The 19,673-nt window shown below is 53.7% G+C and overlaps 3 protein-coding genes across 3 annotated transcripts; 1 reads left to right on the top strand and 2 right to left on the bottom strand.

Annotated features, from left to right (window-relative positions):
- Positions 1-11,658: 11,658 nt before the first annotated feature.
- Positions 11,659-12,428, bottom strand: B0H64DRAFT_419290 (uncharacterized protein; the record flags this gene model as incomplete). The annotated part of the gene is made up of 2 exons (XM_062805368.1): positions 11,659-11,975; positions 12,041-12,428. 2 exons carry the CDS (start codon positions 12,426-12,428, stop codon positions 11,659-11,661), a joined length of 705 nt encoding a protein of 234 aa, XP_062657097.1.
- A 2,191-nt stretch (positions 12,429-14,619) lies between these two features.
- Positions 14,620-15,888, top strand: B0H64DRAFT_216635 (lysozyme-like domain-containing protein). Its single transcript, XM_062799516.1, has 3 exons — positions 14,620-15,174; positions 15,236-15,366; positions 15,470-15,888. Exons 1-3 carry the CDS (start codon positions 14,823-14,825, stop codon positions 15,761-15,763), a joined length of 777 nt encoding a protein of 258 aa, XP_062657096.1. The 5' UTR covers positions 14,620-14,822; the 3' UTR covers positions 15,764-15,888.
- A 351-nt stretch (positions 15,889-16,239) lies between these two features.
- Positions 16,240-19,224, bottom strand: B0H64DRAFT_444832 (uncharacterized protein; the record flags this gene model as incomplete). Its single annotated transcript, XM_062806809.1, has 10 exons — positions 16,240-16,316; positions 16,466-16,855; positions 16,950-17,458; positions 17,520-17,571; positions 17,636-17,778; positions 17,830-17,943; positions 18,002-18,174; positions 18,229-18,688; positions 18,744-19,068; positions 19,131-19,224. 10 exons carry the CDS (start codon positions 19,222-19,224, stop codon positions 16,240-16,242), a joined length of 2,337 nt encoding a protein of 778 aa, XP_062657095.1.
- Positions 19,225-19,673: the final 449 nt, after the last annotated feature.

Genomic DNA, 19,673 nt, shown 5'->3' with positions numbered 1-19,673 from the left:
GCCATTCTTCGCGAATTTCGGCTACGAAGCAGATTTGCGACAAGGGCCCGAAGTTTCGGTGCCCAGAGCGGCAGTCAAAGCCGACAAAATGAGCTCGCTGCACGCGATGCTCAAGGAAGAACTCGAATTCGTACGAACACGGATGAAGAAGTTCTACGACAGAAACAGGCTCGAGGGACCTCGCCTAGAGGAGGGGGGCAAAGTTTACCTCGTTTCTCGAAATCTTCGCACGAAGCGACCAAGCAGGAAACTCGATTTTCGCAAAATCGGACCGTTCAAGATCGACAAAAGGATTTCGGAGAACAACTACGCACTCGCGTTACCCTCGACAATGCGACTACGGACCAACGTTTTCCACATCTCGCTTCTGGAACCAGCGCCCAAGAACGCACGACTCGACAAGGACGCCGAGGCAGAAGACGAAGAGGAGGAATGGGACGTCGAGGAAGTCCTAGATTCACGCATTACGAAAGGACAGTTGGAGTATTTGGTCAAGTGGCTGGACTTCGGCCCAGAAGACAATTCATGGCAACCAGCTACCAATCTCAACTGCCCCGAGAAACTTCAGGAGTTCCACCAGAGGAACCCGGATCGACCAACGGGAACCCCACGGACAGGTCGACCCCAGCAAGAGGGTCACCCAAGGACCAATCGAACCCGGAGGAAGGGTCGCCAGAGGAACTAAGTCAATCGTCAGCAACCAACAACGGGGGGGAACAAGAAAAACGAACCTTGAAAGCCACGCAGGGTCGTGAGGGAGCCCGACGGAAGAAGGGTCTGCCGACGGGGGACCGGCAGCTGCTTTTGCCGCCGCCTCCTCCGCCTCCTTGCGCTCCAGTTTCTCCAGCTCCTCGATGGAATCGAGCCCCCGAGCAATGGCGCGCTGCATCTTCACCAGCCACGTTCTTTTCAGATTTCGGAGACGACGCACTTTGGCGTTGGCTGCCTCCGCCAGAGCCTCCGCCTGCTCCAGATCCGACTCAACTTGATCATGTTGAGCCACGATACGCTGAAACATTTGGGCTGTTACACCCAAGGCATCACAAAACGGTTCGTGTCGACGAGTGCATTCGTAACAAGAAAAAGAATCGTCGGAGGACACCTTGCACTCAATACCGAACTCCTCGCACCGAGAACAAGGCTTGTGCATAATGACTCCTAGGCGCAAGATACGCGCTAGCAACTCGTCACGTTTAATAGTTTTGGGATGAGGCGTAGAGGGTTTGGGTTTCGTTTTGCTTACGCGGTTCGACATCTTGTCAGCATCATCGCGGCAGTAAGGCGAGGACAGAAAGAAGGACAGGGAACCACGCACATCAGGGATGGGCTGACTGGCGCTACTTAAGCAGAAAGGTTGTTGGGGCCTTTCGGGTCGAAAGGCACGGAGGAGGGGCATCGTGTCATGATCACTGTGCCAGACGCACGGAAGCGGGGCGCGGGACGCCCCGAGCCAATCGTCAAGGATGGGAGCGTCAGCCAATAAGAAGCGGATCGTGTGGGAGAATTCACGATCCATGGGATCGTGGAATAGATAAGACGATCCAGGATGGATCGTCTTGAGGATAAGACGATCCAGGAGGCATAGGTACGAAGGTACCTACGGACCTAGATAGTATATAGTCACTCGTTCTGGAGAGCTCTGGGAGTTCTCCAGTTAGCAATACACATCACAGTTCGCTACTAGTTCGAGAGCCTACTGTGAGAGACAAGTCTTTGTTGTGCACCTTTTGGCTGCACCGAACCTAAGCACCCTTGAGAGAGAGTACCTTCAATCAGAAACTGAACCCTAACAGGACGGGTCTGTTCGAGGTTCGTCACATAAGACGAATAATAAGGGCCTTACCCTCTTCTAAGTAATTAGTATTAGAGGTCTAAATAAGATCTTTAGTTATATATTTAGGCTGATTAATAATAAACGATAAGAGGGTTTTAACTAGCTTATTAACTAAGTTAATATACTATACTAGGAGATTGGAACTACTCCTCTATTAGTTATAATAACTAACTTCGATAATATAATGAGAAACGCGATTGCCTATATCTATCCAAATACGAAACTACAGCTCTATATCTTTGTGACGAACCTGTCTCTGGACCCGTCCTGTTAGGGTTCAGTATCGGTCGAAGGTATTCTCTCAAGGGTGCTTAGGTTCGGTGCAGCCAAAAGGTGCACAACAAAGACTTGTCTCAACAGTAGGCTCTCGATCTTGTAGCGAACTGTAGTTGTGATTGCTAACTGGAGAACTCCCAGAGCTCTCCAGAACGAGTGACTATATACTATCTAAGTCCATAGGTACCTTCGTACTTTTCCCTAGGAACATAGGGAACGGTAGCCGTTCCCTTCGTTCCTTATGGCACCTGAGGAACGGTAGTCGTTCCCTCCGTTCCTCTGCTGATTGGCCGGAGGCCCATTCTTAATGATTGGCTTGGGGCGCTTCCCGCGCAGCCCCCACATAGCCCTGCATGCGACCATGACCGTGACACGATGCCCCTCCTCCAGGTCTTGCGTCCCGAAAGACTTGCCAACCTCCCCATCCCTTAAGTAGCGCCAACAGCCCGAATCCCAGGTGGGTACTCTTCTTCCTTTACCCCCTTACCCTGCTGATCATCATGGGGAATCGCGTGGAGAAACCCACCAGGTCGTTGACCGCTGAAAAGAAAGCTGAACAACGCGACGCCCTTCTTGAAGCCATCCTCCGAAACGCCATCACCATGAAGCGTTCCTGTTCCTTCTGTGAATCTCGGGGTTACACGTGCAAGGCGTCTCCCTCCGACTCCGCGAGTTGTTATGAGTGCGTCTCTCACCATGAGCCTCACTGTGACGCTCAAGGCGTTACTCTGCAGCAACTGCGTCGTATCACTAGCCAGTACGATAAGTTGGACGCTGAAATGGAAGAAGCCGAGCGCCAACGGGCTGAACTGGACGCGAAGATAAATCGTCTTCGTCTCTCGAAGAAAAGGTGGTCTGAGAAGATGTCTCGTGCCTTATCCCGTGGTGTCACTACCATCGAGGATTTGGAAGAACTGGAGCGGCAGGAAACAGAAGAGTCGAAGCGACGAGAGGCTGAGAATGCTGCTGCTCAGTCAACAGTGGAGCCTGTTCCTGAGGAGGCTTTGTCCGACCCTTCCTGGGTTCCGAGGTTCGTGTTTGCCGTGTTGCGTGGCGTTGGTTCCTAACCGTTGCTTAGTGCTTCCTTCGCCGACTTCCCTGCCGACTTCGACTGGTCCTTGACGCCTCCTTTGGTCGATCCGGGTTCCTCTGGTGGAACTCCTGGAGTTTCTCGGGGCAGTTGAGATTCGTAGCTGGTTGCCATGAATTGTCTTCTGGACCAAAGTCCAGCCACTTGACCAAATACTCCAACTGTCCTTTCATGATGCGTGAGTCTAGGACTTCCTCAACGTCCCATTCCTCCTCTTCATCTTCTGCCTCGGCGTCCTTGTCGAGTCGTGCGCCCTTGGGCGCTGGTTCCAGAAGCGAGATGTGGAAAACGTTGGTCCGTAGTCGCATTGTCGAGGGTAACGCGAGTGCGTAATTGTTCTCCGAAATCTTTTTGTCGATTTTGAACGGCCCGATTTTGCGGAAGTCGAGCTTCCTGCTTGGTCGTTTTGTGCGAAGATTTCGAGAAATGAGGTAAACTTTGCCCCCCTCTTCTAGGCGAGGTCCCTCGAGCCTGTTTCTGTCGTAGAACTTCTTCATCCTGGTTCGTACGAACTCGAGTTCCTCCTTGAGCATCGCGTGCAGCGAGCTCATCTTGTCGGCTTTGACTGCCGCTCTGGGCACCGAAACCTCGGGCCCTTGTCGCAAATCTGCTTCGTAGCCGTAATTCGCGAAGAATGGCGTGACCTTCGTGGTCTCCGTGACGGTGGTGTTGTAGGCGAGTTGTGCCGTTGGCAACAGCTCGACCCAGTCATCCTGCTGGAAATTGACGTACAACCGTAGGTATTGCTCGACGACCTGGTTGAGTCGTTCCGTCTGTCCATCCGTCTGTGGGTGGTAAGCGGTTGAAAGCTTACTCTTCGTACCCAATCTTGTCATCAGAGCCTGCCAAAATTTTGATGCGAACTTGGTGTCCCTGTCTGTGATCCATTCCTCCGGCCATCCGTGGACCGAGGTGATGTTGCGGTAGATCACATCTGCGAGTTGTTCTGCCGACCATGTTTCCTTGTAAGGGAGGAAGTAGCTCCATTTGGTGAGTCTGTCCACCATTGTGAGGATGCTGTCGTATTCCACTCCCGTTACTGAGTCCTGGGAGACTGGTAGTTTGGTGACGAAGTCCATCGTCACCGAACTCCATGGTCGTTCTGCGACTGGCAATGGTTGCAACAGCCCATATGGTTTGTGTCGTCCTGGTTTGCTTCGTCCGCAGCGGTCGCACTCTGCTAGGACTGCTTCTGTCGCCTGTTTGATTCCTGGGAAGTCGTAGTTCTGCTTGACTTTCGCGATTGTCTTGCCGATTCCCATGTGTCCCCCGAGTCTTGACTCGTGGATCTTCTGAATGAGCTCCTTTTGGTCACCAAGCCTGACGTAGGCCTTGTCGTGGTACCAGAGCCTCGTCCCTTCAAGTCGCAACCCTGCGATCTTGGATTCTGGCTCTTCCTGCCATGCATCGCGCTTGTCGTCCGCGATGATTCCCTGGAAGTCTCGTTCCAGTCTCTGTTCTCTGAAGGTCGCACAGCATTCTACAAACGGTTGCAGAGGCCTGGCTTCGGGATCTTCCGACTGTTGCTGAAGTGCTGCGATCTCGTAGTCTTCAGTCGGTTGGGAAGCGTGCCGTAGCGATCCGTCTGTCTGTTGATGTAGCAATGGTGGTGAGACTTCGGATGTGTTGTCGTGGTGATCCGCTCTCCTACTCAAGGCGTCCGCTCGTGCGTTCTCTGAGCCTTTCTTGTAGTGGATCGTGAAGTTGAATTCGGACAGAAATTCTGCCCATCGAGTCTGTCGTCCGTTCAGCACCTTGGTGGTGGTGAAGTATCGTAAATTCTTGTGATCCGTGTACACCTGAACTTCGTGCGTCGTGCCGCTGAGATATGGTCTCCATTCCTGAAATGCTTCAATGATTGCGAGAAGCTCCTTGTCGTGGATCGGGTAGTTAAGCCTTGGTCCTTCGAGTTTCTTGGAGAAGAACGCAACTGGATGAAGCTTGCCGTCCTTGTCCCTCTGACCAAGTTGTCCTCCGATCGCGAAGTCCGAAGCATCAGCCTCGACTTCGAAAGGCGTGCTTGGATCGGGCAGCATGAGCACCGGGTCGGCGATGATGGCATCGCGGATCCGCTGGAAAGCCTGCTCGTGCTCCCGCTTCCACTGGAATGTGGCATCCTTCTTGGTAAGTTCGTGTAGAGGTCTCGCGATATCGCCAAAGTTCTTGATGAACATCCTGACAAAGTTGGCGAATCCGATAAACCCCCTAACCTCTGTGGCGTTTGTTGGTGTCGGCCACGTCCTGACAGCTTCCAGTTTCTCGGGTTCGATCTTGACCCATCCTGGAGAGATCTCGTAACCCAGAAACACTGTCTTCTTGACATGAAACTCGCTCTTGTCCTTGTTGACTGACAACTTGTGCTCGTGCAGTGCATTCAGCACCTGCTGCACATGTTTCTTGTGTTCTTCGAGTGTCTTGGAGTAGATGAGAATGTCATCCAAATAACAGACTGCAAATTTATCGAGGCAATGTCGAATTGCGTGGTCGATAGCGGCTTGAAACGTCGCTGGTGCGTTGGTCAACCCGAACGGCATGACGAGGTACTCGTAGTGCCCATAGGGTGTCCGAAAGGCCGTTTTCCATTCATCTCCTTCCTTGATGCGGATGTGGGCGTACGCTGTCGGAAGGTCGAGACGCGTGAAGTATTGTGCCCCTGACAGTTGATCTCGAAGCCTCGAGATCAGTGGCAGTGGGTAGCGGTTCTTCACCGTTTCGCCGTTCAACTGTCGGTAGTCCACACACATCCTGAGTTTCCCATCCTTCTTTGGAACGAAGAGGACTGGGTAGCCCGCTGGAGATGTCGATGGTCTGATGTGTCCTACCTCGAGGTTCTTTTCGAGATAGCTCCTCAACTCTGCATCTTGCTTCTCGTTGGTGTGGTACACCTTGAAAAATTTCAACTGGGCGCCTTCCTTGAGTTTGATCTCGTGATCCCAAGGTCCGTGGTCTGGTAGCCCTGCAAGATGTTTTGCCGTGAACGCCGGGTGTCCCTTGTAATCGTCTGGAATCTGTCCCGTTTTCGCGTTCTTCGCCGTACCTTCGTAGTACGCGAACTTGCTGTTTCCAGGCTCGATGCTTGCTGCTTCGAGTTCCCTGACTTCTTCTGCTGCCAGCTCGATGTTTGCCGCTTCGAGCTGATTGACCCATTGTTCGTGTTTGAGCATTCCGTGCTCGTCGACTGAGACGACGGCGATGGTTCGTTCCTCCCGTGTCTGCTTCTTTCGTCGTGTGCCGCTTCTTCCGGACTCCAGAGTGCGTGGTTCTGCACTGGCTGCTTCCTGCGGTGGGCCCGTAGAGGGGGTTTGTTCTGACCCGCTACTCTCCCGTGGCTCCTGTTCTGCGCGTTCTCCCATCGAGTTGGTCGGATGCTCCCGCTGTTCCCGCGGTCGCAGATGGCCATCTCCCTTCCAACTGATGTCTGGGTCGTAATCCTCATGCCATGGGCGTCCGAGAATCATGTCTTTCTTCGGTCCCATGTTCACGATGTCGAACACCACTTGGGTGGTTTTTCCTTCCACCTCAATGTCGAGTGGTTCTGTCTCTCGTCGTACCCATTGTGTGTCGAATGGTCCTTTGACGACGTGTGGTTGTTTCTTGATCCTCCATGGGATTCTGAGTTGATTCACAAATGTGGGCGCAATGAGGTCCATCTGCGCTCCTCCGTCCACTAACGCGAGGGCTTCGAATTTCCCCCATCGCGCTGTGATCCAGAGTCTGTTGTCTGGTTTGGTGCTTCGTACAGCAGCTACTTCGTGTTCGTCTGCTGGGAGGTCGTTGTAAGGCTTCTGCTTGCGCCAGTTCTTCCTGTACTGCGCAGCCTGTCTCCGTTGTTGTGGAGTTAGAGGTTTCCGGGCCCCTCGGAGGGCCCTGAGCCGTTTCCCAAGCTCTCGTGGTGTTTCAAGGCGTCCCTGTCCGCACCTTGGCTTGCGGCGTCAATCGTCTGGTGTTCTTGGAGCCATTGGGCCGCCCATGCCTCAACTGGGCGCCTCTCGTTCCTTCGGGACGCTCTCGTCCTCTGGTGTGGCTTCCTCTGGGATTGCTGTTCCATGTATCCCCAGATTTTCTCGTCGGCGTGTGGTAGGCAGTCTGCGCTTCGGCATTCGTTGACTCCTACGCCCGCCATACAGCGTCGGGGCCAGGCTGCCTTGGGTCTAACCCTCAGCCTGCCCTCGTGAGTGCGTTGGGTGTCCCACAACATGCCTGCGGGAGCGTCGCCGCTGTCGTATACCCATCTGATGGGTAGGGGTTGCATTCCTTTTTCTTCCCTCGTGGGCCAGAAACTGTTGCGAAATTTGTCCTGGAAGTGGTACCGACATTCGTGCGCGATGCACTGGAACCAGGGCAGGTAGATGTGACTTTCTTTTCGTGGGTTCACCCGCTCGTGGTCTTCTGGCAACAACTGGAATCCCTCCGTGTTGTTCTCGCCCCGGAAACCCCACCATTCAAGGTCGGAGGTTTGTCGCCCGGTGCGCACGATGTGCTGATGTCGAGTCCAGTATTCTTCCCAGTTCTGTTGTTTCCTTCCTTTCGCCGCATTCTGCTCCTGTGCGTAGTCGAAAAGTTGCTCGGGATATCGCACTCCGTTTTCGTATTCCTCCGCCTCTTCGGTGGGTCCATCCCACGGTGTGTGATGCGGAAGTGCCTGGCGGATGTCGTCCTGCAAGGCCTGTGCCTCTCTTAATGTCTTTTCGACGTGATCCCCGGCCCTGTTGTTGGCCTCGGTGATCTCTTGGACTCGTTCTCTGGCGAAATCGAGTTCCGCGCAAAGTTGTCCATACTGGTCGTTCCTTGCTTGGAGAAGCTGCTCGAGTTCTTCTTTCTCTCTCGACAACTCCTCGATCCTTTGCCGTTGGCTTAGGACCCTCTGCTGTAGGAAGGTGAGGTTCGGGCTGACTCCTCCTTCACCCTCGTGGGTTCGCCATTGCCCGTCCTCTTGCTGAACCAGGGTGATGCCCCAGTCCTCAGCGACTTGTCGGATGTACCGCGGGGGAGCCAGTTCTCCCTCGTCATCCGTTTCGATGAAAGCGTGATGGGCGGTGTCATTTCCCTCCTGGTGGTTGCTGCTCCTCAAGTCTTCTTGATCCGAGTCGGTGAGTTCATCGTCCTGCTCGATGACTCGGTCAATGTCGATTTCGAGGTCGTCCTGCGTGTAGCTGGCGGCTGCGACCTCCAGAAACCGGGTTCTTCTTCCGACCGTGTCTTGGTCGATGGTGGCAGCTTCCTTCCCTGGAACCGGTCTCCACTCTTTCTTGCTGCGGCAGTCACGTTTGAAGTGACCCTTCCTTCCGCAGTTGTAACAGGTGATGCCTGATTTGTCCTTGGCACCATCTCTCTTTCCTGCCCACTGTGCCTGGGCAGCGCTGACGTCCATGGGTCCCGAGTGCGTGCCGTATGACGTGCTCTGGTGCTGGCGTTTCTTTTTGTCGTTGGGCTTGTGGTAGCCTGGGGATCGCTGAATCTCGCTGCCCTTCTTCTGTTGTTTGCGGGCGAACTGTCGGTCGTCAATCTTGACAGCCATGGCGATGTACTCGTCGAGCGTGTCGGGTCGGCTCTCCTTGTAGAGCTCGTCCTTGACCTCCTCCTTCAGCCCTCCGTAGAACAGGTGCATCAGCCCCTCGTCGTCTATCTCTGCCTTCATGGAGTCTTGTCGGAAAATCGTGGCGTAGGCGGTGGCTGACCTAGTCTGCTTCAGCCGTCCTAGCCGTTCCTGGGCGTGCAACTTCTCGTCCTTGTCGCCGAACACCTTCTGAATCTCGTTCTCGAACTCGGAGTAGTTCTCGAAGACCTTTTTGGTGAAGGGTTTGTGGATTGCTCCGCCGAGGAAATCACTCAGTGTTCCCGTGAACCACTTGAGTGCCTTGTCCTTGAGTCGGGTGGCGGCGTATCTGGTCTTGGACTCCTCGGTGGCGAACTGGTGCGAGTTGTGGTCGAGGTAGTTCCGCATCGCCGTGATCCAACCTGGCAAGGCTTCCTGGTCGCCCCCGTACTTCTCGGGTTGCTCCAATTTGACCTTCGTCTTGGCCGGGTCCTTGGTGTGGACCTCGGTCGCCGCAAGTCGGGCTGCCAATGCCGCGTTGCTGGCCTTGGTCTTCGCAAGCTCTTCTTCAGTTTCATCGAGTCGTTCGGTGACTCTCTGAAGCGCGGCCGTGATCTGGCCCGGCGTCGGTTGAGTCGCCATATCGTTTTACCTTCGAGCCTGAACTGTAACAGATCAAAGGGAGTTAGCAACGTGTGACGAACCTGTCTCTGGACCCGTCCTGTTAGGGTTCAGTATCGGTCGAAGGTATTCTCTCAAGGGTGCTTAGGTTCGGTGCAGCCAAAAGGTGCACAACAAAGACTTGTCTCAACAGTAGGCTCTCGATCTTGTAGCGAACTGTAGTTGTGATTGCTAACTGGAGAACTCCCAGAGCTCTCCAGAACGAGTGACTATATACTATCTAAGTCCATAGGTACCTTCGTACTTTTCCCTAGGAACATAGGGAACGGTAGCCGTTCCCTTCGTTCCTTATGGCACCTGAGGAACGGTAGTCGTTCCCTCCGTTCCTCTGCTGATTGGCCGGAGGCCCATTCTTAATGATTGGCTTGGGGCGCTTCCCGCGCAGCCCCCACATAGCCCTGCATGCGACCATGACCGTGACAATCTTCTATATTAATAAAAACGTTATCCTCTATATTAAACGTAAATAGGATAAGTAAACTATAATAACAGTCGCTACTACTATAATTACAATAAGCTAGTAATAACCATCCGCTAAACTACCTACCGAACTAAATAAAGATAATAATATTAAGTTTAACGATAAGGATAACTATATTATAGAAAGGATTAACTAGATAGCGGTATAGAGTAAGGAGGTTAGCCTAGTTCTAGAGACTGTTAAATACTTATATATAGGCTTATATAAGCTCTAGGTTCATATACTATATATATATATAGTTAGCAATTTCAATATTATATAGGAATAACTTCAAACCTTCTTTACTACTTAACCTATAATTATCCAATATCTAAAGGATACTTATCTCCTAGTTATTAAAGACTAAATAGCTTACTATACTAGTTATAACCTTAACTTTAGCTACTATACTATATCGCTAGTTAAGTCTATAAATCGGTATCTTAAGAACTTCCTTATTAAAGGAAGTAGTACTATTTAATAGGTTATTTAATAGTTGCTTAAAATAGTTAAAGAAATAGAGGTTAAGATTCAAAAGGCCTGTTAATACTAGAAGAACTATATATAATATAAATATCTTAGAAGAGATTAGTTTAGCAATACTTCTATTATCGTTATAGAATATACCCTTACCTTTATTAATAGGGAGCATCGTTATATAGAGGCCGCTTTACTGTTAGTAAGAGAGGCTAACCCCCCTCCTTTCATACCCTATACCGGCCAATTTACTATATAGTTCGGTATCCCCTATCGGTATAACCTACTTAAATAATAATAGACTAAGAGTTTAGTACTTTAGAAAGTAGATTTCCATCTATACTAATAGCTAGATAGATCTCTAGTTAACAAAAACTACTATCTATAGTATTACAAGTTTAACTAGGTTATATAGTTATATAATAGACTACGGTATTCTTAGCTATTTACCCTTAACCTAAACACCCTACAATTAATAGCCCCTATTTCTATACAGGGTATACAAGGTATACAGAGTACTACCCCTACTATTCTAGGTTCCTAGCCTATAGGGGTAACAGGATTATAGCTATCTATATACCGTAATACATCGTAATAGGAGAGTATCAACCTCGAGGAGCTAGATACCAACAAAGTTATCCCTAACAGTTAGCCAGTACGCAGGGCCGTACGCGGGGGCCGGGGAGGCCGGGCAGGTAGGGCAGGTAGGGCCACTATACGCGGGGCCGTATATAGAGGTGTACGCGGAGGCCGAGGGAGCCGGGGGGGCAGGGCCACCACACGCAGGGCCGCCCGCGGGGGCCGGGCCGGTAGGGGGGCGCGCGTAGGGCAGGGTATAGGGTAGGGCGCAGGGCAGGGTACCTAGGAGGAGGGTTAGGTGAGGTTACGTGGCCGAAAAAAAACAAGATTCTGTAGATCTCGATTTTATTGCGTTTTTGAGCGATTCAGCGGCTCCGAGATTGATAGATTTGACTGCGTTGTTGGGCGAGTTCAATTGAATTGATGGATCTGATTGAGAAAAAGGCGGCGCGCGGGCCAGGGTTGGGGTTATGTATGGGAGAAATCACGTGTCATAGTCCCGCACGTCAAAACCACATAGTCCCAAACGGCAGGCTCTTATATATACTCCCTCAAAAGGCTCTCCAAGAAGGTTGAATATTCCACAAAGAACCACCCAAATCCACCAAACTGAATGTATGTACACAAGAACTTGAAGGTCAACACCGTCTAATATCTTCCGCCGCCGCCACCACCGCACGCTCACCACCATCCCCACCAGTAGCTGGTTGACAATCCGGTCAAGCTTAGTTCTTGAGGTGGATGTAGTTGAAAGAGCCCTTGGAGACGGTGCGCTTGCCGTAGCCCTCGCGCTTGGCCCAGTTGTACTCCTCGATGGTGACCTTGTTGCCGTTGACAGCAGTGACCCAGGCAACGTGACCGTAGCCGCCAGCGTTGGATTGGGCGATGCAGCCGGGCTTGGGGGTGTTGTTGACCTTGACACCGGTACGACGGGCCGCGTCGTCCCAGGTGTTGGCGTTGCCCCAGTTGGTGCCCTTGTACTGGTTGTGGAACTTGATGCCCAGGCGCTTGTTGACGCGCCACGCGACGAAGGAGGTGCACTCTGAGAGGGGGTTAGTCGGGGGTCAAACACGAAAGCAGCCAAAGGGCGCAAGGGGAAGCACTCACGGCACTTGTAGTAGTTCCAGGGGTCGACGCCGCCGCAGCTGGACTTGTACGGGTAGTCGTTCTTGACGGGGCCGGGGACGCTGCCGCCGCCGCCACCGCCACCGCCGCTGCACTTCTTGGTCACGTAGCCGTTGGTGCCGGTCTTGACGTAGTAGTCGGCGACGTAGCAGCCATCCTGGGTCTTGTCCCAGATGTTGTTGCCGTTGACAGAGGTGCCGCTGGTCTGGCAGCTGATCTTGACGTCGGCGCCCTTCTTGTACGACTTCTTGACGGAGTAGCCAGTGCCGGGACCGGAGCGGCAGTTGACAACGCTGCCGGTAATGGGGTAGGCGGCGGCGAACGAGACGGCCACGGCCTCGAACACAGCGGCGAAGAGAACGAACTTCATGGTGACTGAATGTCTGCTGAAGAGAACGGAGAGAATCGAAGGGCTGATTATGAAGTGAAGGTGTTGGGGGTGTGTGAGGATGATGGGTTAGAAGTCGATCGGTCGGGGATTTGGCCGCTTCTTTATACACGCTTGTAACTTGTCTGTTGATACTTCTTAAAAATGAATGAATATCGTCGGCCTCGCTCAGCTCCCTCAATTCCTCCTCCCGGACACACGCGAAAACTGACGCGGTCTATTCCCGGACATAGTGGTCAGTCAAGAGTAAGACGGCCTAACACGGACCCCTTTCCGTTATTTGCGGAATCTGCAATCGGGAAATTACAGCTGGGGTCACTGGCCCTGTGGTGCGAGATTCGCCTGCGGCCACAAAAAGCGGGTGAATCCGCCCTGCCTGACCCCCCCCTGGCCTGACCCCCCTGCTTCCAGCCCCAGCTCCGCAGCCAACACTGGCTGACCCGCGCTGTCACTTATTTTAGCTGCAACGCTGGATCGGTTGAGACCATGACACAATGGGTGGGCCAGACCTCAGCCCTCGAGCTCCACTGACCAACAACTTGACAAGTGATAACCCTCCGACACAGATATCTTTTTACAGCGTCTTACCTATCTTGCAAGTTTGATTCTGGAGCAGGGGAGGAAGGTACCGAGGCAGTCCGAGGCCACCATACTTAGCACAACAAGGATCAAGAAACCAACTAAAGCATCGTCTGACGATCTGGTGACCCTTTCAAGTTGCCTCGGTCTGTTCGTTCAAGGAAAAACAAGTAAATCAGGTTTCAACGGCAGCTTGTTGGGCTCAACAAACTCCGAGAATCACCGACAGATCAGAGGTCACAACCGCATGCAGGGAGGCAAGACAACGACCTCATGTGTGGCGAGAGAACGACGTCAAGCGCGGCATCATCCTCTCGTCGGTGAACCTTTTGTGTTAAACAGCTTCCGTTTCTGGTCCAGAGCACATCAAGCGAGACTCAATAATTCGGCTAGCCGGCCAAGAAGATGGGGGGAAGACCTAGCCGGGAAGGTATCGAGAGGATCAGCCGAGGAGTCAACTCACAGAGTGATTGTTATCAGAAGACTTGGTGTTGTCTGTTGTTAACGTTACTTGGGAGACTTGCCATCGCGGCCCGTCCGTGTTTACCGGCCTGTTACCGTTGACCGGGCAGTCTTCAATCGCAAACAATCCCTCACCGTTCATCACCAACGAGCGTGGTAGATGCAATAATAATAGTTCGCTCTCGAAAATGACACCATGACGCCCCCGGCCTCTCGGGGTTGAAGCAAAAGATGTGCCGTGCTCACCACAACTATCGAACGATATCCCCGTGCCGCTCCGGCGTGGTCAAGCTCCAGGGCGTCCAGGCTGTTCTCAGTTGGGTAACCGTTACATTAGCCGCTCCTCGCATGATTATTCCAATAAATGACCCCCATGTTTGGCCGTGTCCGAGTGCACCGAGCAAGATGACTTGGCCTTCACATGCCCGCCCCAAACCCTCAACACATTCAAACATGTTGGTGTAAGTGAACGCTTGGCTGATGCCCAGGAGTCTTTGGTGTTCTCGAATGCGCGTCCTACCCGGATTCGATGCGAACAAACGAGATACAGGGTAGCATCAAACCCGTCGTTCGGATGTGTGGGGGACAGGGGGATCCCGGTGTCTTGTTCCGGAAGGAGGAAATCTGGTGTAACGCTGATGAGCCGTCTGATTCGCCAAAAGAGATCTATTTCAAGTGTTTTGTCCCCACTCTCCCTGACGATTTTCACCCATCTGGGCAAGCAGTGTGCCAGTGCCGGCCGCAGCACGCACCACCCTCCAATCTCTCGAGCCCTGGTTCGTCCAGGGGCGCAGGTCCGGGGACGAGAAACCTCCCTGATGGGGGAACTGAGGAACTTCGCGCTTGTCCGTCCAGCTCGACTTGTGCCGAGGCACTCCACAAAAAGAATCGATCAACATTCCAAGTCCCCGCCAGGATGGAACTCTAAGCTGCCCTACAGCGAGTAAGACGCCCCACTGCCGGCATCAGAAACGGATCGTCCCGGGTCTTCTCCCCAGAAACCAACACTAACCAGGAATCACTCGCATCGTGGACCCCTGAACCGTGTCGCTTGCAGCGGACGAAAACAGCACTGGGCAGACCTCCAGAAATAACATCGCGAGTCTCGAGGTAAGACGGCATGCCATAGCGCCGAGAGAGGCCAACACCGACGATCGCGACGCGGATCATGTATATATAGAGGGCGCGTTGGCGACGATACCATCTACATCAACAGCTCACTCTCACTCACCACCCAACCACTACAACATCATTTTCCGTTCTCACTAGACACTTCTAATAAGCCGTCGCTTCTTCCACTCTTTGAGATATTAATATCTTCCTTCAACCATCAAAATGAAGTTCCTCGTCTTTACTACCCTTGCCGCCTCGGCCATTGCCTACCCCATCACCGGCAGCGTCGTCAACTGCCGCTCTGGCCCGGGCACCAACTACGCCGTCAAGAAGTCGTATAACAAGGGCGCCGATGTCAAGATCAGCTGCCAGACCACCGGCACCTCGGTCAACGGCAACAGCATCTGGGATAAGACCCAGGATGGCTGCTACGTCGCCGACTACTACGTCAAGACTGGCACCAACGGCTATGTCACCAAGAAGTGCGGCGGTGGCTCGACCTGCAAGGCGCCCAAGTCCAACTCGGCCACTGTCGACCTGATCGGCAAGTCTGAGGGCTTCAGCTCCAAAGTTTGTACGTGGACTTCTTCACCCCTTCCTTCCTTCCGAGCAATCCGGCTAACTCCCGAGTCCAGACAACGACCCTGCGGGCTACCCCACCGTCGGCTACGGCCATCTCTGCACCAAGGCCAAGTGCGCCGAGATCAAGTACAAGATCCCGCTGTCGGTCTCCGACGGCAAGAAGCTGCTGGCCGATGACATGAAGGTACGGCCCCCCCCCCCCCCCCCCCCCCCCTTTACTCCGTAACTTCCCGGACGACCACCACCACCACCAAAGCAACAACCCACTAACACCCGCCCCTTTCCAGAAATTCGAAAAGTGCATCACGGCCATGCTCACCAGCAAGGCGGTCCTCAACCTGAACCAGTACGGCGCGCTGGTCAGCTGGTCCTTCAACGTCGGCTGCGGCGCCGCGCAGGGCTCCTCGCTCATCAAGCGCCTCAACAAGGGCGAGAACGTCAACAAGGTGCTCAGCAACGAGCTCCCCAAGTGGGTCCACGCCGGCGGCAAGAAGCTGCCCGGCCTCGTCACCCGCCGCAACCGCGAGATTGCCTTGGCTAAGAAGTCCGGCTCTGGCAAGGCCCTGCCTGTCAAGTGCTAAGCGCGCTTTGACTGAGTGGTGGTGGTGGTAATGTGATGATGGGTGGGTGGTTTGGGTGTGGGCGCTGGAGGGGTTCTGCTAAGGGGTGGATGGTTGAATGAACGGGGAGGGGATTATGGATAGATAGGTGGTTTTTTGGGACACTTCTTGGGTTCGATTCTGTATAAAGCTTTTTGAGATGTGAGTGTGTATAAAAGGGGTTTTAGTTCATATTACTTTCAACCAGTATTTGGTACAAAACCCGAATTCATGCTCTTGAACTGGCACGGCACCGAACACCACCAAGCCCCGAAGAGAACTCAAAACAAGAACTGGGCGACCCTCCGACCCGTGCGAACCCGCCCCACATCGCTATCTTATCAGCCCCTTATCTTATCACGCCCCTGTACCATAACGCAGCGCCTTCGACGACTCGGCCAACCCTCGAGTTTGAGTTCCAAACTGACCCAAACCTCGACCCTTCTCACCCCCATAAGTCACCCAGCGGCGCCGCGCAAGTCCCCCAGGTATAACTCCCTCAAATCCGTAAAGTCTGCCACGAACCGTATCCGCTCTGTATGCAATCCGTCAGTTTCAACATCAAACCACTTGACCACACCACCTTACCCATCTCACCACCTCCAACCCCCCCCCCCCCTTCCCCCCACCCAAAAACAACAACAGCCAGAGCCAAAAAAAGGAAAAAGAAAGAAAAGAACGTACCCTCAACCCCCCCAAACCCCAAAACCACCTTCTTCAACCTCTTCACCCGCGCCATCCCCTCCCCCTGATACCTCCCCGCCCCCGCCAGATTCCACGCCTCCCCTCCCCCCGATCCCGATCCCGATCCCGATCCCGATCCCGACCTTGAGCCCGCCCTGGTAGTGGCGACGGCAGCAGTCTCCCGCGCCGTAATCCCCGACGCGCCGCCGCAGATTTCTAGGACGACCTTTTTGCATCGCTGCTGCTGCTGCTGCTGCGCGGGACGGGTTGGGGCGGGGTCGGGGTCGAATTGCTGTTGTTGGGATTGGGTGCTGCCGCTGCCGCGGCGGAGCGTGCCGTCGTCGTGCTGGCAATCGCAGAGGGTGGGGTTGATGCGGATGTGTTGGTCGACTGTTGCGTGGGCGGGGGATGGTTTAGTGGGTGGGTGGTTTGGTTTGGTTTGGGATGCGAGGGACTGGGGTGGTGTTCTTGGGGGGGGACTTACTCTCGATTGCTAGTAAGGACGGCCCTGAACCGGCGCCGGCGGGGAGGAAAATGACTAGGCGGGGAGGGTCTGGGTGGTCGAGAATGCAGCCCATGTTTCCGCGCCTGTCGACTTGGATTAGGTTTGTTGGGCGCCTGGTGATTCCGACTAGAGACGAGTTGGACGAGCGGGATGTGGATGAAGTGACGGTCGAAGTGCGCGTTAGTGAAGGGACTGTCTGCTGTTCGAGGATAACGCTCCCGGTCGATGAGCTACGGGTTCGGTGGAGCGATAGGCTGAGTTGCGAGAAGGACGCGAGAGGATTCAGGACAGGTGCGTAAGGCGATGTCGCGCGTGGTTCAGTGCCGCGGCGGGTTTTGCTTGGGTGCTCCGGTTCTTGGAGTTCCTCTGGTAGTTGGGACCCAGCCGACAGTCGGGACGAGGACCAGAGCTGGACTCGGCCTGTGCTACTCCTTCGCTCGCCCCCAAGCACCATGTTTGCGAGCTGAGAGGTTACGACGGTGCGAGGGCTAGGATCAAGTTAGCAGTGACCGCCAACTGTGATTCAAAGATGGAGCAGGTGTGACTAACTAGTCGTCCACCACTTTGTATCCTGTCATCCATTCCTGAAACTCGAAAACATCTGCGGTCGCTGTTAGTTGATGGGTCTGATTTCGGCTGACTAGGACATGCTGTTGGATAGGTACCTTCTTCGCCCTGAAATGGCAAATTGAACCCGCCCTGGTTACGACTTCTGATTGGGTTCAAGGTGACCGAATAGGGCCCGCAACTTTGGCTCACGGCTTCGATGGACGGGGCCAGATGTACACAGCTCAAGTCGACTTGGTGTCTGGAACAGTCAGCTGCCACGCCTCTTTCACTACCCCCGTCTATAACTTACACTCGATCCGCACGGCCAGGGCCGCATGTTATGACGGTAAGATGCTCCTGGTCTCCAGCTTGCCGATATATCTCTAGTGATTGCTCCGTCAACGCGTTTGTACCTCGCAGGCGACTTGTGTGAATTTTCAAATTAGCGGTGTCAGTTCTGGGGTGCCTCTTCGTCTACTCACCAGGTTGCCACTCTTTCCCCACGCCTCGGATCGTCGTCTTTGGCTTGTAGGGGCTTCCACACCTCGTGCTTTTGCCAAGCATTATTGTCTTGCTTGAGAATTTCTAAGAGTCGATTCGGTGAAGGCGTGCCGTCTGCTGATCGGGCCAACTGGTCATGGGCTTCGACGACTTTCTAACTCGTTTGGTTAAAAACACCCTGTATAGTCTCCGGGCCAGTGAGACCTACCTCCTCTAGCTTGCTGAAGAATCGGGACGCTGTCATGCCTAGGCGGGGAAGGTCATGCTCTAGCTGGGCGACCGATATCGTGGTGGAAGCAGCCTGATACTCGTCACTCGCTCTCGTAGCCTGTAGAAGCCAGTAGGCCCTGAAGACATTTGCCCACTTGAATGCTTGAGCTCGTGTTGACTGCCGCCGCACATGCCATTGCGTCGCCCTATCCAGGTAGAAGACAGCCTCGTCGACGCCCTGACCCATTGGGATTGTGGTCAGGCTACCATATCTCGCCTTGGTGATGAACTCGAGAAACTCCCCTAGTGGCTCGGGGACATAGAGACGTTGCGGTGGCTCCACTGGCGGAGCCTCCTCTCCAAGAGCTCTCGCGATTCTGGAATCCAACAATCCTATTCTTTTGAGAACCAAGTCGGTCAAGTCCAGCATCAGGTTGGCCTGGCCATCTCTTGACTCACTGTTCTTGTGGTCAGCATTAGACTCGCGGCAGGGTCATTGGGGTCCCGGCATACATTTCAAGCGATTGCAGCGCCAGGGATAATTTCGTGTGGAGCACCGCAATGCGGTCTCGGAGCATGTCGACCTCATCCTTAACCAGCATATACCATTGAATATTAGACAATGGGCCTTGCGAAGTATTGTGGCGCTGTTGGCTCTCAAGAAGCTGTCGACAGGCCTCGAGGGTTTCTTTGAAGTTGTGAAAGATTTGGTTCAGTTGTCCTCTGGGAGCTAGCCGAACCCTCGTTCTAGTTCGGCTGAGTTGGATGGTAAGCTGGAGACTCTCGAGCTGTTCTTTGAGACCCTCGATGTCCTGTTTGAAGTCAAGGTACTGCTGGTCTAAAGCCAACAAGTTAGTGGATATGCTCACGGTCAGCCCGGGACATTGGGGGTTATCCTACGCGCATTGTGGACGTTGCTCCAACCGATCTCTATCACCTTGTACGCAAGCTCAAGGGCGCCATGTATCTCTCCAATCTCGAACGGAAGGAACATCGCTTAGTCTGTCTCGCGGCGGTACATTCGCACTAGTATACCGACTAACTTGAAGAGGCTGCCGTTGCCTGTCAAAACCCGATGATGGCCAAGAGACTGTCAGGCACGGCGTGGAGCGGCCATGATGGGACCGTGATAGTAGGGGGAACGGGATGCTGGAGTAAGATGAGGAGGGTGCAAGCTGTGATACAACGGCGGCGTTCCAGTGAAAAGAAAGTGAGGAGGGGTTGTGGCGTTTACCACCGACGGCTGCTCACCTCCCAGGATTGCACAGCCCGTTGGGCGCGAATCTGAACGGATTGGTCGACTCTCGGGGTGGTGTGCAACGTGACCTGGCACTTAAAACGTGCTAGCCCCCACTCCCTCGTGCTGCAATGCGAGGCATAATCCAGGGCGGAAAGCGAAATCCGTGTCCATGATTGGCAAAGATAGCCTTGTGGCTTGAGAAA

Source organism: Chaetomium fimeti (assembly GCF_033439085.1).
Source record: "Chaetomium fimeti strain CBS 168.71 chromosome Unknown B0H64scaffold_6, whole genome shotgun sequence".
Lineage (NCBI taxonomy): Eukaryota > Fungi > Ascomycota > Sordariomycetes > Sordariales > Chaetomiaceae > Chaetomium > Chaetomium fimeti.
Note: the sequence above shows the minus strand (reverse complement) of the source record. Positions and strands in the feature narration are given on the sequence as shown.

Coding starts and splice junctions, on each gene's coding strand:
- B0H64DRAFT_216635 (XM_062799516.1), top strand. CDS start 14,823: ATGAAGTTCCTCGTCTTTACTACCCTTGCCGCCTCGGCCATTGCCTAC. Junction 15,175..15,235: donor GGGCTTCAGCTCCAAAGTTT/GTACGTGGACTT, acceptor TCCCGAGTCCAG/ACAACGACCCTGCGGGCTAC. Junction 15,367..15,469: donor TGCTGGCCGATGACATGAAG/GTACGGCCCCCC, acceptor GCCCCTTTCCAG/AAATTCGAAAAGTGCATCAC.